The sequence below is a fragment of the Silurus meridionalis genome, chromosome 12, assembly GCF_014805685.1.
Source record: "Silurus meridionalis isolate SWU-2019-XX chromosome 12, ASM1480568v1, whole genome shotgun sequence".
NCBI lineage: Eukaryota > Metazoa > Chordata > Actinopteri > Siluriformes > Siluridae > Silurus > Silurus meridionalis.
Window position 1 is genome coordinate 22,178,439 of NC_060895.1, and position 18,595 is coordinate 22,197,033.

Consider the following 18,595-nt stretch of genomic DNA (forward strand, 5'->3'; position numbering starts at 1 on the left):
GGGCCTTTAAAGTGGAATCTAGGAAAATATAACAGAACAGAATATTCCATGTGGCCACATAAAACAGTTGCAAGATCTATAAGGAGATCCAGACAAAATGGACAAATAAACTTATTCTGATCTTCTAAAATACAGGTGCCTGACATTTCTCTGCACTCATAAAGAGAGAGGGGGCTGAGTTATCTAAGTTTCTTTTCCCCTAAAATGAACTTACTGTATGTTATAGTGTAATAAAGGATGTGCCTGGCTACAGTAAGAGAGAGAGAATTGAGTCTTCGAATTGGAACTTGGGAGAACTGTAGCTACAGAACAGAATGTTTTTGGTGTAAAAGCGTTTCATTGTGATTTATAGAATCAGAATAAATGAAGATAGTTTTGTTTCAAATGCTTTCATTGAAAATTTGCGTTTTACTTGAAATCAGTGGAAAACTGATGAATAAAACTGACCCACAGACAGTGCATCTTTAATGAGTTATTTGGTCATGGACTCACTCAGAGTATACCCACTACATTGCCATATGTCCAGAGTATTAAAACCATATATCTGGGTATATATTTGTTATCAAGTAAACTATCAGTTCTCAAAGACTCTATTTCTGCCACTCAATAACACTCACAGACTTGTTCCATCATTTTGGTGTTTTTTGGCAAATTTTTCTCAACAATATTTGTGCATCATTCTCTCAAGTCATAATAATCCTCCTGTTTTCTGGTACTGATAAAAACATTCCAACAGCATGATTCTACCACCATCAACCTTCATCGTAGTGAAGTAACTTTGTTCTTTGGGACCTTCTGAAATTCTTCGGTTCGCTACTTCACATCTCTGCCTCAGCACAATCACTATACAAAATGTAATCATCTATAAACAGTAACTATTTCTCTTTTTTTTTTTCTTGGCTTTGACCATTAGTTCACATTTAGTTCAATTCATTTTTATTTGTATGGCATTTTTAACAATGAACATTGTCTCAAAGCAGCATTACACAGATAATGTGGTGATACAAATGTATAAGATGTTTTTTAGAAATGTAAGTTTGTCCCTGATGAGTGAGCCGAGAGACTGTGGCAAAGAAAAACTCCCTGAGATAGGAGAGTCAGTGTAGCAAACTGTTGACATTAAATACAGTCCACATCCATCCTCAAACTTTCGTTCTTACGCTGTCTAATCCATAGTTGTTGTTTTTTACAGGCAACGATGTATAATCTGGTGTTGGATCTGTGATGATCACAAATGTATTTTATGAGTTGCTCTGTAGCTCCTAGTTTTATAACCATATAGACTGTATAAGACTGTAGAAAGAACATTACTTATAATCTTATACTCCTGTACTCATGTTAGTTCTCACTCTCCAGTGTTCTGTATTGTTGAAAGATTTATGATCAAACTCTTGATGTCACCTAAATGAGGATGGGTTCCCCTTCTGAGTCTGGTCCTCTCAAGGTTTCTTCCTCATTACATCTAAGGGAGTCTTTTCTTGCCACAGTCGCCACGGCTGCTCATCAGGGATAGACACACACCATTCACCTTCACTGTTGATTTCTGTAAAGCTGCTTTGAGACAATGTCTGTTGTGAAAAGCGCTATACAAATAAACTTGACTTGACTCAAGAGGGAACCCAGATTTATTACAGATAAACGGTGTCATGATGTAAAGTGATAGTGATCAGCAAACTGTAGTCCTGACTCAGTGTAGCAGACTGTTGACATTAACTATAGTCCAAATCTATCCTCAAAGCTCCCGTTCTTGCTCCGTCTACTAACTAACTAGTTGTTGGCCTTTTTTTGTTTATAGGCAAAGATGTATAATCCTTGTCCAATCAGCTGAACTTACTACAGGAGAACTCTAATCCAGTTGAAGAAACCACTCAAAGATGGGCAACGGAAACAAACATGAGCTCAGTTTTTAATGTCAAAGGTAAAATGTATTACATTTATTTTCAACTTGTGAAATTTACACTGTGAAATTTTCTTTGCATTTGAATGAGAAAGGAGTCTGAATACAAAAGTTTATTAAATGCTTACCACACTATTGAAAAGAACACAAACAAAAACTTAAACAAAAACACACAGTTTTCACACAGTAGGATGTTTTTCCTTTAGGAGCAGCACAAAGAGTCAAAGCTGTTTGAGGAAAAACAAAATTATTCTGAAGAAAGAAAGGCAAAATACAGTATATAAAGTTTCACATCAGTATCTCATGCGTGAAGATAAATGGTCTCACACCATTTCTGCTTTATCTAGAAACATTATGCGTTGAGACTCTTTCTATATTTGGTCATTTATAAACAAAAATTTGAGATAATTTCAATAAAAGAAAGAAAGAAGAAACCTGACACGTGTTTAAATTAAAAGAATCCCTTTTACTAACGTGTCATTTTGTATCGCACAACTTTACAGTTGAGTTATAAAATGTGTAAAATCCAGCATACAGAGGCTGAGTGAATGTGGTGTGGACTTTGTGGAGGAGCCTCATCGTGTCAGAGACGCTGTAGAAGGACAGAGTTCCTGCATTGTAATCCACATACACTCCTATTCTGGAGGATACTGGTCCTTGGAGCTCAGTCTCAATGTTGTTATGCCAGAAATAAAAAGAAGAAGAAGAACATTGCAGACTCCAGGACTGACTGTTGCGTCCAAACACACACTCAATACTTCCTCCTTTCCTGCTGATCTCTTTATACGCGACTGCTATGTACACATCATTACCACTCCTCTCCACCTCCCAGTAACAGCGCCCCCACACTCTTTCCTTAGACAGCACCTGACACCAGTAGTCAAATCTCTCCGGATGATCAGAGTATCGCTGATCTATCCCACTGCATGTCACCGTTCGGTTCTTCTCAGACAGAAGGAGTTTACAATATGCTGTGTTCGGATCCAGCATCAGATAATGGGAATCTAAAACAATCAAATGTCCACAGGTGAGTTTTTGTCATCTTAATGTTGCTTTATATGCTTATATTTTGTTTATCAATCATTAAATGAAAATTGTTTACAAATACTAAAGCAGTAGTGATGTGCTAACTGTTTTTGTAATCACTTCCTAGGAGCTTCTTGTCTGTGTCAGCATTTAAACTACATGCTATTTGCTTTTTTATGAATAATTTTATGTTATCCAGATGATCTGGACAGTCCAGATGTCCAAGATGGAGATAGAAATCCCCACAATTAAATTTGGCATTAGAGTGGGGTGAAGGGTAACAACTTGGTGGCATATTTCCAAAGCTTAAGGTAACACTAACTCTCGGCCGCAGAAGCACCACTCCTTTACGCTGTATGTAACAGGGTTGATTTTCAGTAAGGCACCGACTGAGAAACCTGAAAGAGTTCTAGTTATAGGACAATCGATGTTATGCCGAATTAGCTCGTTCTTGAGGGGCTCCAGCAGCACAATTTAGGTGTATATCTGGAACCAGGGCACCAGATATAGCAGGTAATCTTAGAAATTTAGGCAGCATTAGCTTTGGCACTGGAGATAGCATGCCTTTGTCAGTGTGAGGTGTAAATTAGCAAAGACGATGTTTGCTGGAGTAGTATGCTCTGGCCCCATCCAAATTAAGCATGATGACTTGGCGTACAGGTTATAGTTGCGGAACTGCTGGATGTCCTGGTGGCACTTGAAAAATAATGTGGGATTTATAAATAATTGGAGTAGATCTGAGGGCAGAATAATATCCATCCCAATTGGAATGCATTTATTTGCAGCAAAAAAAAAAATAAAAAAGATTTTTCAAACAAATATCTCTAGAAGCAATCAAATAGCTCTTGAAATATTGGGTAGATAATAAACTATCAGATAGCAAGCCACAGTTTACAAATCTGGCCCCTGTCAGTTGTTTAACCATATACCTAATAATAAGTTTCCTTTTGTTTCCAGGATCCAAAATTATGACCTTATGAATAACTCATGTTACAGCGCTGATTAAAGTGTTAACGACCTACTACTGGCCTCAGATCAGGGTCAGGTCACGTTCTGACTATAGAGTACACAGTTTCAGATTGGACTTACACCGACCAGGCATAACATTATGGCCTCTGATCAGCATAACATTATGACCAACTGCCTAATATTGTGTTGGTCCCCTTTTGCTGGCGAAACAGTTCTGACCCGTCGAGCATTAACATGAACTTCTTCAGTAGTTTGAGCTACCGGAGCTTGTCTGTTGGATCGGACCACATGCCCCAGCCTTTGCTCATAACGTGCATCAATGAGCCTCGGCCCCCGTGACCCTGTCACTGGTTCACCACTGTTCTTTCCTTGGAGCACTTTTGATAGATATTGAACACTGCAGACCAGGAATCTCCCACAAGAGCTGCAGTTTTGGAGATGTTCTGACCCAGTCGTCTAGACGTCACAATTTGTCAAACTTGCTCAAATCCTCACGCTCGCCCATTGTTCCTGCTTCTAACATCAACTTTGAGGACAAAATGTTTAGTTACTGTGTAATGATAAAGAGATAATCAGTGTTATGCCTGATCAGTGTATTTATTAACGTCATCCAGATAAGTATAGATTCCCTTTTGAGTTTGATTCCTCTCGAAGTTCCTTTCTAGTTTTTGTCCTCAGGGAATTATTCCTCACCACCCTCACCCTTGGCTTGACATTAGTTATACATTTATTAATTTTAATTGTCGATATTCAAATATCTATTTTTTCAAAGCTGCTGGAATTAAATCTAATTGTGTGTCTTTGTATTGTAGTGTGTGTGTGTGTGTGTGTGTGTGTGTGTGTGTGTGTGTGTGTGTGTGTGCGTTTGTGTGTTTTACACCTACGTTTTAGAAAATCCTCTCTGCTCTTTGGTTCTGAGGGTGTAACTGCTGCAGCTATGGAAACACAGACAATATACATAGTAAAAATTTATGGTGAATCTGTTTAAAGCATGGCTATGAACAATTTGATTCCTTGCTGGTTTCAGACAAACAAGTCAACAACCCCCCCATCTCGGTAACAGTAAACTGGGAAAAATCTATTAACACAGATTAAAAATGCACATATAAATAAACAAGACTTTGAAGTGAAGCAATGAAACACAAGACTATAAATAAGCAAATGATCAGGAACTAAACACTACAGCTCATAGAATAATAGGGATCAACATTAATCTCAAGACAGCATGCATTTTTTGTTTATTTTTTGCATTTGTTCCTTGCATTACCCCTTTTCTGGGATTTGAAATTAAGGCAAATTGTGTATTTTTGTGCAAATTCTCAAAAAAAGAAAAGAAATGCAAAAAATAAATGGCTCATGAAAACGCTTAAAAACTGTTTTGAACTGTTTTGGCCGGCCGTTCCTCATGATATCCAGCTTTTCTTGAAAAGTCTGTCTTGTAAATGTTCTTGTAAGTGTGACCAAATCGATTTTTTCTCCTTTCTCAGTCATTGTGGGATGATAAAACAGCGATTAATTCCACATGAATATATTTAAGCTTGTGCACTTTGCGACAGATGCAGGTTGCAGTAGTCTGCGCTCTGACCATCCAATTAACGGATATGAAAATGTTGACATGTTTTTATCCCTGCTAGGGGACCTTGGAGTTAAATTACAGTATGATTGGTGAAAGCAAAGGTTTCAAGCAACATGGATTTTAATCTACTGTACCAAGAGTCTGCACTGTTCATTTCTACAAGCATTATGGCAATATATGACGGCTGAAATCTGATTGGATAGAAACTCTAACTGAAACGTACACTCTGTGAAACCTGAGAGAAACGCTATGAAATGAAAAGAACAGACTATTGGTAATAATTTATTACATTTTCATGGACAAAAATATATTGAAACTTCAGTCAGTGATATTAATAGGGTTTAGGTCAGCAGAGAAGCTCTTGCTTGATGGTTTCTATGTCAGATTCAAGTACAGCTGTGATTTAATCGATTCATTATCATCAGACAAAAGGCTTTTAACATTTTCTTTTTGAGCCTATGGTTTATTAAGAATATTTCAAAGTGGCAGAACCTTGTACATCCAACGCCAAACAAAGAAATAGTAAAAACTCAGCTGTCACATCAAATAAAAACATGACACTTGGACTTGCAGTTGTGGTTAGTACCCAAATTTACCATACTCTTATTCACTAATATTATTTTACCTGTGTAATTAGTTAATACTGCATAAATTGTAAGTAGGGTAAGCAATGTTCTATCTGATTATTTGTGTTATTGCAAATTATTTTTTTTATATACATAGCTAGCTAGCTGTCACAACCTTCTTCAGTTACTGTAATTTCTGCAAATGGCAGAAATTGGAAAAAAAAAAAATCCATGTGCCAATGGTAAAACAATGGTTTTCCCTAAAAATATTGTTTGCAAATTAATATTTGTGAATTTATTAACCCATATTTGTATGTATTTTTCTATATATGTAAACTTCATCGTACTCTTTTTTTTACCTTTTTGCTTAAATTTGTTGAACTCCTTCACACAGATCTTCTTGACTCGTTTTTTTAGATCTAAGAGAGATTTCTTCACTTCATCATATAAGAGATGTTGATTGACAGTGATGCTGGGTGAGTCGTCATGTCCAGGGGAAACACAGAAAGATGGGAAACTCTAAAACGAGGAAACACATAATCAAGTATAAGAAATGTGTAGGAGAGGAATGAATGAATTTCAGATCAAATCAGACCTAAGACACACATGTGATCTCAGACAGGAACATTCATTGTTGCTGTAATTTTTAAGAGGAAACTTAGTGAGCAACAGCGCCCTCTGTCGATAAGACAGTGCGTTTACCTGGAGAAAGTGGACGTGATCGTCTGTGTTTGAAAGTTGCTGCAGCTCAATGACTCTCCTATTGAGATCAGCAATCTCCTGCTCCAGTTGCTTCATGAGTTCTTCAACTCCACTCAGTTGAGCTTTCTCCTGAGCTCTGATAATCTCTGTCATTTTTGAGCGCTTTTTCTTCAAGTAACTGATCAACTCAGTAAAGATCTTCTCACTGTCATCTACTGCTGCCTGTGAATTAATCTGTAGAACACACACACACACACACACACACACACACACACACACACACACACACACACAGAGCTCGGTTTAAAGATCTTTTTTTTTTACTGTGCTTATTGTGTGTATGTATTTTTGTGTGATGAAAGAATGGGGTGTGGTGTAGAAATTTCTAGAAATGTAGCTCAGTTCACTTCTCACCTTAATATTGTCCACTGTCTGTTTTAGCTCCTGCACCTTCTTCTTCTTCTCCTCAGACCTCTGCTGGGATTTCATCTGCTCCCTCATTAGCTCATTCTGAAACCAAATGAAAATGTATTTCATTATTTTAGTCTACAAGGCGGGTACATTTGCCATCCGTTAGCATTATCCCATCTTAGGAGCCTGCAAACTCGGAATTGCCTCTTGACCCTAGGTGGCTTCTCTGGTGTGGTGAAGAGGTATCTTCCATGGAAGCTGTGACAGAATCCCTCCTCTTAGGAACACCTCCCAAGGGTTCTTCTGTGTGGGAATGCCTCAGGCCTAGGTTGCTGATTGATTGGGATGGTTTCTGTGAAATTCTTCTGTGAGAGAAGGGTCCAAGATATCCTCTATGTTGACCCAGCATTGTTCTTCTGGTCCATAAAACTTTCTTTCGGCTTCTCCCGTTAGGGGTCGCCACAGTGGACCATCCGCATGTTTGATTTGGCACGTTTTTACGCTGGATGCCCTTCCTAACACAACCCTCCCCATTTTTTAGGGCTTGGGACCGGCACTAAGGCTTGTGCAACCCTAATGGATGGGGTTGGGTATTGTTCTTCTGGTCCATATTCCTCCTAATCTACCAGGTATTGGAGTCGTTGCCTCCTTCTACTAGATCTTGAGATGGAGTGCAAATATGCATGTAGGGGCTCCATCTATGTCCAGAGGGGGAAATAGGTTCTGTCCTGATTCATCATTGTTGGGAGGTACTGCTGAATCACCTTCCACTACCACTACCTACCACTATTCTTATAGCATTTAACATAACTGTAGAAAAGCTGAATAGCAGTTTTATAATTTTTGATGTTTATATTTAATTGAGTTTTGCTACCTCTATGCTTTGATAGGTGTTGAGTGTTGGCTTTTTAAAGTACCATGCATAAGCTGACATATTTAGTAACAAAATCTTGATTTTTATAGGAAATATTCCTGAAAAATGGGTCATATAACCATTTAAATCCACTTCTGTACATCCAAACTAGATCATACATAAAATTTGCATTGAATGATTTGAAAGGAAAATAATAATATCCATGTTTTACCTGTTTTTCTGTTCTTTCTGCTATAGTTGAAACTGTATTATGTTGTCTGTGTTTATCCATTGCGCATAAGTAACAGATGAAACTTTGGTCGGTACGGCAGAAGATCTCGATCGCTTTGTTATGTTCAGAGCAGGTCTTCGCTTGGAAATCTGCACAGGCTTCAACTAACTTGTGCTTCTTAAAAGCCTGAGACTCATAGTGAGGTTGAAGATGATCTTCACAGAAGGAAGTGCGACACACCAGACAGGAATTGACAGCTTTGCGTTTTCTCCCAAGGCAGGAATCACATTCCACATCTCCAGGTCGGACGTCACTGTGAGCAGAAGAAGCAGCTTGGAGTTTAGTCTTCTGTAGTTTCTCCACCATTTCAGCCAGCATGTTGTTCTTCTGTAGAACAGGCCTTGGAGTGAACGTCTCTCTACACTGAGGACAACTGAAGACCTTTCTCTGAGCTTCTTGATCCCAGAAATGATTAATACACAATTTACAGAAATTATGGCCACATAGAGTAGTAACAGGATCCTGTAGAAGATCCAGACACACTGGACAGCTGAATTGATCCCGATCTACTGAAATACTGGCCTCTGCCATCTTCCTGCCCTTATACACTGAACAAAGAGAAAGAAAGCCTTGGGGTTGTTTTCTTAGAAAAATTGTTTCCTGGTTCTGTGTGTTATAAGGCGTGGTTTTAAAATGCCAGGGCGTTCAGGATTTAAAGGAAAAGACTAAAGAATGCTTTATATAAATTAACTTTCCTGTGATTTAAAGCGTTTGACTAATTAAATAATGGTTTGCTGTAAATATATTTGTTTATTGATCACATACAGCATATATTTATAACTACATATTTTTCACTGATGAAACGCAAAAACTGTAGGGGCTACTTTTATCAATGTTTTGAATATAGTGAGATGGAAGGTGTGATGATACAGGTGTTAAACTGTAATAAGATCCAGTAAGGTGCAGTGGCTTATCTGAAGCTTGTCCAATTTTAGCATAACGATCTTCAAGTTATAAAACATCCAAATACCCCCAAAATTATTTTTACCTTTAATGTGTTTCTCAAATATGCCCCAGAGAAATTCTGCAAAAAAAAAATTATGGTTTAATTTACCAATTGAATAAATGTTCAATGGCCACATCCTTATATTCTATTTCAAGGATAAAAATAAAGTAAATACATAAAATATGTATAAAGTATAAGAATTAAGTAGAGTATAACTAAAATGGCCTGCGGGAAGAAGCTCTTTCTCATTCTCTCCATACTCTCAGAGAAAAGAGTCCATTGTTGTTTATAATTAGTTTATAATTATTTCAAGTATTATTTTTGCAGATTTATGTGAAGGCGGTCTGAATATTTCCAAAGTGCACATTATATCAACTACTGAACAGATTATACATTTTCATAAAAGAATAATTGCAGAGCATACCTGATACATGTATCTCTTATAAACTGCATACATTCTGCTTTACAATATTATTTTTTGGACATTATGTAGTTTTTAAAGGTCTTAAAAATGCAGTTAGATAATAATAATATAAATAATAATAATAATAATAATAATAATAATAATAATAATTTCATTATATGTTCACACATAAATGCCATTGTAGCTCAGTGAGAAATGAGATGTGACACCTCAATAATCATTCTAAACACTTTTTCTATCATTTCATTTTGGATCAATTAACCTCACAGTTGACTTAAACCAGATCCTAAACCCAGCATACAGAGGCTGAGTGAATGAAGCGTGGACTCTGTGGAGAAGCCTCATAATGTCAGAGAGGCTGTAGAAGGACACCGTTCCTGCACTGTGATCTACAAACACACCTATTCTCGAAGATGTTGGACCATGGAGCTCGGTCTTAATGTCATTATGCCAGAACGAGACAGACGAAGAAGAACACTGCAGACTCCAGGACTGTCTGTTGTATCCAAACCCACACTTATTACCTCCTCCTTTCCTGCTGATCTCTTTATACGATACTGATATAGACACACTACCGCTCCACTCCACTTCCCAGTAACAGCTTCCATTCACGCTCTCTTTACACAACACCTGAGGCCTGGAGTCAAACCTCTCTGGATGTTCAGAGTATCTCTGTTCTCTACTAGTGTGTGTCACCGATTTGTTGTTCTCAGACAGAATGAGTTGACCATGTGCTGTGTTGGGATCCAGAGTCAGATAACAGAAATCTAAAACAATAAAAGAGGTTAGATGTTAGATGTTAATCACAGGATTTGTAGTGTGTGTCAGACAACAATTTATGTTCCAGTCCTCTTAATGCTGCTTTAATTAAAATATTTTAAATATTAGCCAAATCTGTGGAAAAATGTGTTTTACACCTACACTTCAGAAAATATTCTCTGCTCATCAGGTCTGAGGGGAAAATCATGGGAACTCCTACAGCTGTGGAGAAACAGAGAGAAACACAGTGCATCCAGAAAGTATTCACAGTAATTCATTTTTAATTTTGTTACGTTACAGCCTTATTCTAAAATTGATTCAATTTATTATTTTCCTCAAAATTCTACAAACAATCTTTTTAAAAGCAATTTTATTAAAATATAAAAAAAAATTAAAAATATCACCTGCACATACTGTAAGTATTCACAGCCTTTGCCATTAAACTCAAAATTATGCTCAGGTGCCTCCTGTTTTCACTGATCATCCCTGAGATGTTTCTACAACTTGATTGGAGTCAAGTGTCTTTCAGAGTGACCTTTGGGTTTTTAGTCACCTCCCTGTAAAAGGCTCCAAAAGTTCCAACCACTGTGCTCATTGAGACCTTTAATGCTGCAGAAATTTTTCTGTATCCTTCCCCAGAACTGTGCCACGATACAATACTGTCTCTGAGGTCTACAGACAATTCCTTGGAATTTGTGGATCGGTTTGTGCTCTGACATGCACTGTTTACTGTGGGACCTCATATAGACAGCTGTAGAAACATCTCAAGGATGATCATTTACATTTACATTTACATCTGTGGCATTTGGCAGACGCCCTTATCCAGAGCAACTTACAACATGGGAGGGTTAAGGCCTTGCTCATAAATTAGCAGTGGCAGCATGGTGGTGGTGGGGTTTAAACTTGTGATCTTCCTAGCCAATGTCCAATGCCTTAACCACTGAGCTACCACCGCCCTATATTATATTTATGATCAGAGACTCAAAGCACTTGGATCAGATCATCATACCCAAATGTGGTTCTTTCTTAAATTGTTGCCCCAAAGTTTAAACCACACTATTGTATTGAATTTCTATCCAGTGTACACTGATCAGGCATAACATTATGACCACTGACAGGCGAAATAAATAACACTGATTAGTGGGTGGGATGTTTTATGCAGCAAGTGAACATTATGCCCTCGAATTTGATGTGTTAGAAACAGGAAAAATGGGCAAGCGTAGGGATTTTCACGAGTTTGACAAGGTCCGAATTGTGATGGCTAGACGACTGGGTCATCATGCCTATTGTGTTGGAATATGTCTGGTTGTGTCATATCAGCCCTATTTGGTGGTAGACAAATAAATAGAAATAAATAGAACAATAAAACCCAGTTCTTACCAGTTAGGCCTGAGTGTTCATCATTCTTCTCTTGGAACTCTGCACTGGCTTCATCTAACTTGTGCTTCTTAAAAGCCTGAGACTGATAGTGAGGCTGAAGATGATCTTTACAGTTGGAGGCCTGACACACCAAACAGGAATTAACAGCTTTGCGTTTCTTCTCGATGCAGCAATCACACGCCACATCTCCAGGTTCGGCGTAACAGTGAACAGAAGACCCATCTTTTAGTTGAGTCTTCTTCAGTTTCTCCACCACCTCAGCCAGCGTGTTGTTCTTGCGTAGAACAGGCCTTGGGGTAAAAGTTTCCCTACACTGCGGGCAGCTGAAGACCCTCTTCTGATCTTCATCATCCCAGAAGCGATTAATACACAATTTACAGAAATTGTGGCCACATGGAGTAGTAACAGGATCCTTTAGGAGATCTAGACACACTGGACAATTAAACTGATCCTGATTAATTAAAATCCCAGCCTCTGCCATTGTTATGGACTTCTACACTGATAAAAACATTGACTCGCCCAACTGTAGCAGTGTAATGAGGTTTGTTTTTGTGAGGGACAAACTTCCTGGTTCTGTGTGCATTACAGCTGCACAAAGAGAGAGGGAGTGGCTTTGAAGAGGAAGATCTATTTAGAGACCTGCGCTTGCAAACGTGTTGTTTCATGCACAGTCACACCGAGGCGCAATGTCTGAGGAGCAAAACAGCAGAGAATCACTGAGATATTACTTTCATTATTAAAGAAAGAAAGAAAGAAAGAAAGAAAGAAACAACACACCAACACCTTTGCCTGTTTTTTTTTCTTTTTTTTATAATATATTTTTTTCTTTTAGTTGATGTTCTGAAAAGGTCCTTGTTCATGTCCTTGTTTATCATTCACTCAAAAAGTCAAACTCAAAAATAAATGAAACATTGTTGTTAATTTTTCGTTTATTTTTTATTCATATTCAAAAAATAAGGAAGTAAAATAAAAAAAAGCAGATTAGCAGGAAGAACCAGGTTTATATCCATGATGTAAGAGTGTTAAGAGCTTTAAATAGACCAATATATCTATCAAGAATTTCCCCTCACATTTAGCTTTCCTTGTTTATTTTGTGTTTTTTAATTTATGCTTCTTGATTTTTTATATATTCTCTTCAGTTTAATTTTTAAAAAGCAAAAGCACCTATGACGTGAATATGCTAATTTTTGAATTATGTGGACATAAAACACACATATAAAAAAAAAAAAAAAAATCTGAATTAAACTAATCCGAATCTTTATTTAACAGTAAATGTGATTGACAAAAAAAAGTGTTATTTTTCATATTTAAGCAAAATCCTGCAGGTAAAATGTTAAAACTAGTTCTAGTTTTATTTCCAATGAACTGACTGCTTCCTCATCTTGGTACTTTGTAAAGAGAAAGTGAATCAAAACATAAAATAAGCTAATATCACTAAAACAAGCTAAATTTACATTTAATTTAATTTAAATTAAATGTAATTTAATTTATACATTTTATTTAAATAGACCTGATAAACAAGTTATCAGGTCTAAATCTGATTTATGAAACTTATTTTTTTATTGAAAATCAGCCAGTCAATATCCTCACTGTGTTTCGGTTCTTATATAAGTCGTGGCTTTGGTTCTTTATGTTGCTTTTCTATTTATATTCTGTTTTAGTCTCCATCCTGGTCCTGTCTTTCATCATTCTCTTTACATCTCTCATGTTATCACTGATTAATTTGTTTATTTGTTCATTCACATTTTGCATTTTGAACACGTCAGACAAACTACACTTGGTGGTGTCAGGATTATGGACAAGGCTCGTGTTACCCACAAGCCACTGCACCTCAGCGTACCATGTTACATGTTTGTTTGTGATCCACATTCATCGTCATTGGCAGAGGTGCACATTACAGTTCATTTTCGTCTTTTGTTTGCTGTTGTCTGTCATGGTTTTGACTATTTCCCTTGTTTGAGGTTTACAAATGACAAAATGTTTAGAAATGTCAAAGCAGTCAGTAGTAGGTACTTTTACTTAATTTTATTTATTTACTTCACTTTAATCAGCACTTTCTCAGTACTGTAATAAGGCTTTAATTCTTCATTTGTTGAGTTTGATTTTTATTGAATATTATTTTTGCATATGAATGAGTAAGGAGGGGTTACATTTTAACTGGTTTTAAACTGTTTAAAGATATAAAATATAAATGGCTTTTTACTCAGAGTAGGATGGACACAGGAAGAAACAGCAGTTTGAGTAAGATTTATTATTGCAAACTTTGTCAAAGCCAAAATATACATTGTTTATATCACTATAATACAATTTCCAAAAGTACATACAGCTAAATACTGTAGTTTGTTTTACAACATTTATGCTTTTCTAGAAACATTCGACAATCTACAATAAGAGATTTAACAGATAAGAGATGCAACGTTATATAGTAATAAGAAGAAGAGGAAGAAAATTAAACCGCTCAGTTGTGTAAATCTTTTTACCAACATTTCATTTAATATCACACAATATCACAGTTGAGTTTTTACCCACACAGAACCCAGCGTAAAGCGGCTGAGTGAATGTGGTCTGAACTCTGTGAAGCAGTCTCATTGTGTCAGAGACGTTGTAGAAGGACAGAGTTCCTACTCTGTGGTCCACATGCACTCCAATTCGAGAAGATGCTGGAACTTGGAGCTTAGTTTTAATTTGGTTGTGCCGGAAACAGACAGAGGAAGAAGAACAGAGCAGACTCCAGGACTGACTGTTGTATCCAAACAAACACTCAAAACCATCTCCTTTCCTTCTGATCTCCTTATGTAAGACTGATATCGAAACACTACCAGTCCACTCCACCTCCCAGTAACAGCTCCTACGAATTCTCTCCTTGCACAAGACCTGAGGCCAGTAGTCAAATCTCTCTGGATGTTCTGAGTATCGCTGTTGGATGCTACTGCATTTCACCAATCTTTTATTTTCAGACACAACGAGTCGACAATGCACCGTGTTGGGATCCAGAGTCAGATAACAGAAATCTAAAGCAATAAAATGCCCACAGATCAGAAGACACTTTTTTTTTTTTTTTTAATAAAAATACATTTTGGATAAATTAGATAATAATAGTAAACAACAGAATTTATAATAAGTGTGTGAGACACTTTTTTGGGGTTTCCACCCATATAGTATTTTAAAATTCAGATATAATTAAATCTTAGTCACAGGTAAAAATCTATTAGATTTAAATACAAAGTATTTGTTTGTCCACTTTGTATGTGTTGGTATTTTGGTGTTTGAAACTTACACTTCAAGAAATCCCCTCTGCTTTTCGACTCTGAAGGTAACACTAGAAATGCTGCAGCTGTGAAGATAAAACGGAGACAGGAATTAGAATTTAACTGGTGAAGTAAAGATCACTGGTTATCTCGTCATCATGGCATCTGTAATTGGGTGGGACATATTATGCAGCAAGTGAACATTTTGTCCTCAAAGTTGACGTGTTAGAAGCAGGAAAAAATGGGCAAGCTTGAGGATTAGAGCGAGTTTGAAAAGGACCAAATTGTGACGTCTAGACGAATGGGTCGGAGCATCTCCAAAGCTGCAGCTCATGTGTGATGTTCCTGGTCTGCAGTGATCAGTATCTATCAAAAGTGCTCCAAGGAAGAAACAGTGGTGAACCGGCGACAGGGTAATGGACGCCTGTGGCTTAGTGATGCACGTGTGGAGAGAGGGCTGTCCCGTGTGGTCCGATCCAAAAGACGAGCTCGTGTAACAGAGCTCCTGTCTCACTAACAGGTGCCATCATGAAGAGAAGGTGTTATTCACTTCACCTCTCAGTGGTCATAATGTTATGCCTGATCAGTGTATTGTGATGTAATTTAATGCTAATGCAATTTTGTTATTTACCTTGTGGAGTGATTTTGTTGAGTTCCTCCTGATAGAATTCCTCAACTTGTTTTTTCAGATCTGAGAGAGATTTCTTTACTCCATCAAATGAAATTTGCTGATTGACTGTTATGCTGGGTAAGTCCTCACATCCAGGAGATACAGAGAGAGACGGGAATCTCTACAGAGAGGAAACACATAATAGCGAAGGAGATAAGGGTACAGTAGGTGAGGAACGAAGAAATCTCAGACTAAAGACACAAGTATTACTATAAAATTAACTTTATAGAATGTTGCTGTGGTACAGAGCCTCTGAAGATTATACAGTGAGTTTTACCTGAAGGAAATGGATGTGATCGTGTGTATGTGAAAGCTGTTCCAGCTCAGCGACTCTCCTTTCGAGATCAGCGATCTCCTGCTCCAGGTGCATCAGGAGTTGTTCAGTTCGACTCAGATCGGCTTTCTCCTGAGCTCTGATCAGCTCTGTCATTCCCAAGCGTTTTTTTTCCATGTAGCTGATCAGCTCAGTAAAGAATATCTCATTGTCATCTACTGCTGCCTGTGAACTCCTCTGTAGAACACACAAAGACTCAGTGGATTTTAAAGAACTCTTCCTTTTTTCATAGTATTGTCCATTTTGTGTGTGTGTGTGTGTGTGTGTGTGTGTGTGTGTGTGTGTGTGTGTGTGTGTGTTTATGTTTTTTTGGAGAATCTCTCTGTTCACTCCTCACCTTAATATTGTCCACAGTCTGTTTTAGCTCCTGCATCTTTTTCCGCTTCTCCTCGATTATTTGCTGAGATTTTATCTGCTCCACCTGTAACTCATTCTGCGACCAAATAAAATGCATGTCACTGTTTGAATCAGGAGCTGTGTGTCAATGTATCAGTATGCCCATTTACATCAGCCACAAAATCTGAACCACTGCATACACACTCTAATTATTTGGGTGAGAATTTACAGCAAGCATACATATGTTTAAGATCTTCTGGGTCAGTCTATTGAGTGATGGGGTCCCCATAGTCGGGGTCTGGATTTTTTTTAACCAAGTAAAATTATATGCCATTGGTGTTATAATAAAAGTTAACGATGGTGAAGAAATGTTTTGGTTCTACAAATGTTTTGGAATCCCTAGTGCAAAACAGAACCAGGTCAGATCCCCAAAATCCCCAAATCTTCTCCCCAGTTTCTTTTCAGCGAGACACAAACACTGATCCAGCTAAAAATTATGACATTATAACCTAATAACTGGTAAAGTAAATAACACTGATTATCTCTTCGTCATGGCACCTGTTGGCGGGTGTGAACAAGTGAACATTTTGTCCCTAAAGCTGATGTGTTAGAAGCAAAAGAAAATAGGTGAGCTTAAGAGCTTTGAGTGAGTTTAACAAGAGCCAGATTGTGACGTCTAGACGACTGGGTCAGAGCATCTCCAAAACTGCAGCTCTTGTTGGCTGTTCCTGGTCTGCAGTGGTCAGTATCGAACAATAGTGCTCCAAGGAAGGAACAGTGGTGAACCTGTGACAGGGTCGTGGGCGGCCGAGGCTTATTAATGCACTGGGAGCGAAGGCTGGTCCGTGTGGTCCAATCCAACAACTGAGCTGAAGAAGTTAACGCTGGTTCTGATAGAAAGGTCTCAATATACACAGTGCATCGCAGTTTGTTGCGTATGGAGCTGCATATCCACAGAGCATTCAATACTAGGCAGGCAGTCATACTGTTATTCCTGATCGTTGTATCATATTTGTGGTTTATAGCAACAGATGAGAAATTAAAAATCCTTAGCAAATTGCAGTTATGTTACATGGTTGTTAAAACAATCATACCTTAGAAAAAATGTTGTTCGATTAAAGGTTTCTGTTGTGCAGTGTGTAAAATAAAGAACATTGCTGGGTGTTGGTTATTTAAAGTGTTCTGACATGTTTAACTCTTCTGACTTGGCACTTGTTCTGACATGTTGAACTGTTCTGAACGACTGATCTTTTCTGCTGAACAAGTTATATATACAATTTGTATCAACTAATTTGAGAAGAGTAACGATGTCATGTTCTCACCTGTTTTTCTGTTCTTTCTGCTATAGTTGAAACTGTATCATGTTGTCTGTGTTTATCCATTGTGCATAAGTAACAGATGAAGCTTTGGTCGGTACGGCAGAAGATCTCGATCGGTTTGTTATGTTTAGAGCAGATCTTCTCTTGAAGCTCTGCACAGGCTTCAACTAACTTGTGCTTCTTGAAAGTCTGAGACTGATAGTGAGGTTGAAGATGATCTTCACAGTAGGAGGCCTGACACACCAGACAGGAATTAACGGCTTTGCGTTTTATCCCGATGCAGGAATCACACTTTACATCTCCAGGTCCGGCGGAACAGGATGCAGAAGAAGCAGCTTGGAGTTCGGCCGTCTTCAGTTTCTCTACCAGTTCAGCCAGCATGTTGTTCTTGCGTAGAACAGGCCTTAAAGTGAAGGTCTCTCTACACTGGGGGCAGCTGTGGAGCCTCCTCTGATTTTCTTCATCCCAGAAGCGATTAATGCACAATTTACAGAAATTGTGGCCACATGGAGTAGTAACTGGATCCTTAAGAGGATCAAGACACACAGGACAGATGAACGTATCCTGATCGATTAAAATACGGTCTTCTGCCATTTTCCTGTTCTCACACACGCACTCAGAATGCAAAGCTAAACAGTTTCGTTTTCCTGTAAAAGATCTGCTTAGTTCTGTTTGTGGTGTAGTGTGACAGAGAGCAGGTGTGGCTTTAAAGAGACAGTGAGTTCAGGCTTGGAGGAATGCATCAAGAAGAATGATTTGATATAAAAATCCCTTTTTTTTAATTCTGAACTGTTATACATATCTTTATTTTATGACCACATATTGCATAGATAGAGAACGCATGAATGGCTTTAAAAAAACAGGAAGGTAATGTACAGAGATCTTTT

The 18,595-nt window shown here is 37.8% G+C and overlaps 2 protein-coding genes across 4 annotated transcripts; both read right to left on the reverse strand.

Moving 5' to 3' along the window:
- Positions 1–1,890: 1,890 nt before the first annotated feature.
- On the reverse strand, positions 1,891–18,375 carry LOC124394699 (E3 ubiquitin/ISG15 ligase TRIM25-like). 3 transcript variants are annotated; one of them, XM_046863102.1, is made up of 6 exons: positions 17,712–18,375; positions 7,151–7,246; positions 6,737–6,970; positions 6,394–6,553; positions 4,777–4,827; positions 1,891–2,901 (listed from the first exon to the last, which is right to left on the reverse strand). In XM_046863102.1, exons 1-6 carry the CDS (start codon positions 18,300–18,302, stop codon positions 2,375–2,377), a joined length of 1,659 nt encoding a protein of 552 aa, XP_046719058.1. In that variant the 5' UTR covers positions 18,303–18,375; the 3' UTR covers positions 1,891–2,374. The 3 variants fall into 3 exon arrangements, with proteins under 3 accessions (XP_046719058.1, XP_046719057.1, XP_046719056.1); XM_046863101.1 differs by lacking the exon at positions 17,712–18,375 and adding an exon at positions 8,233–8,916; XM_046863100.1 differs by lacking the exons at positions 1,891–2,901; positions 4,777–4,827; positions 6,394–6,553; positions 6,737–6,970; positions 7,151–7,246 and adding exons at positions 14,038–14,812; positions 15,079–15,135; positions 15,681–15,840; positions 15,997–16,230; positions 16,391–16,486 and having other exon boundaries at positions 17,712–18,372.
- On the reverse strand, positions 9,502–12,341 carry LOC124394700 (E3 ubiquitin-protein ligase TRIM16-like). Its single transcript, XM_046863103.1, has 3 exons — positions 11,802–12,341; positions 10,584–10,643; positions 9,502–10,429 (listed from the first exon to the last, which is right to left on the reverse strand). The coding sequence occupies exons 1-3, from the start codon at positions 12,280–12,282 to the stop codon at positions 9,906–9,908; spliced, it is 1,065 nt and encodes a 354-aa protein (XP_046719059.1). The 5' UTR covers positions 12,283–12,341; the 3' UTR covers positions 9,502–9,905.
- Positions 18,376–18,595: the final 220 nt, after the last annotated feature.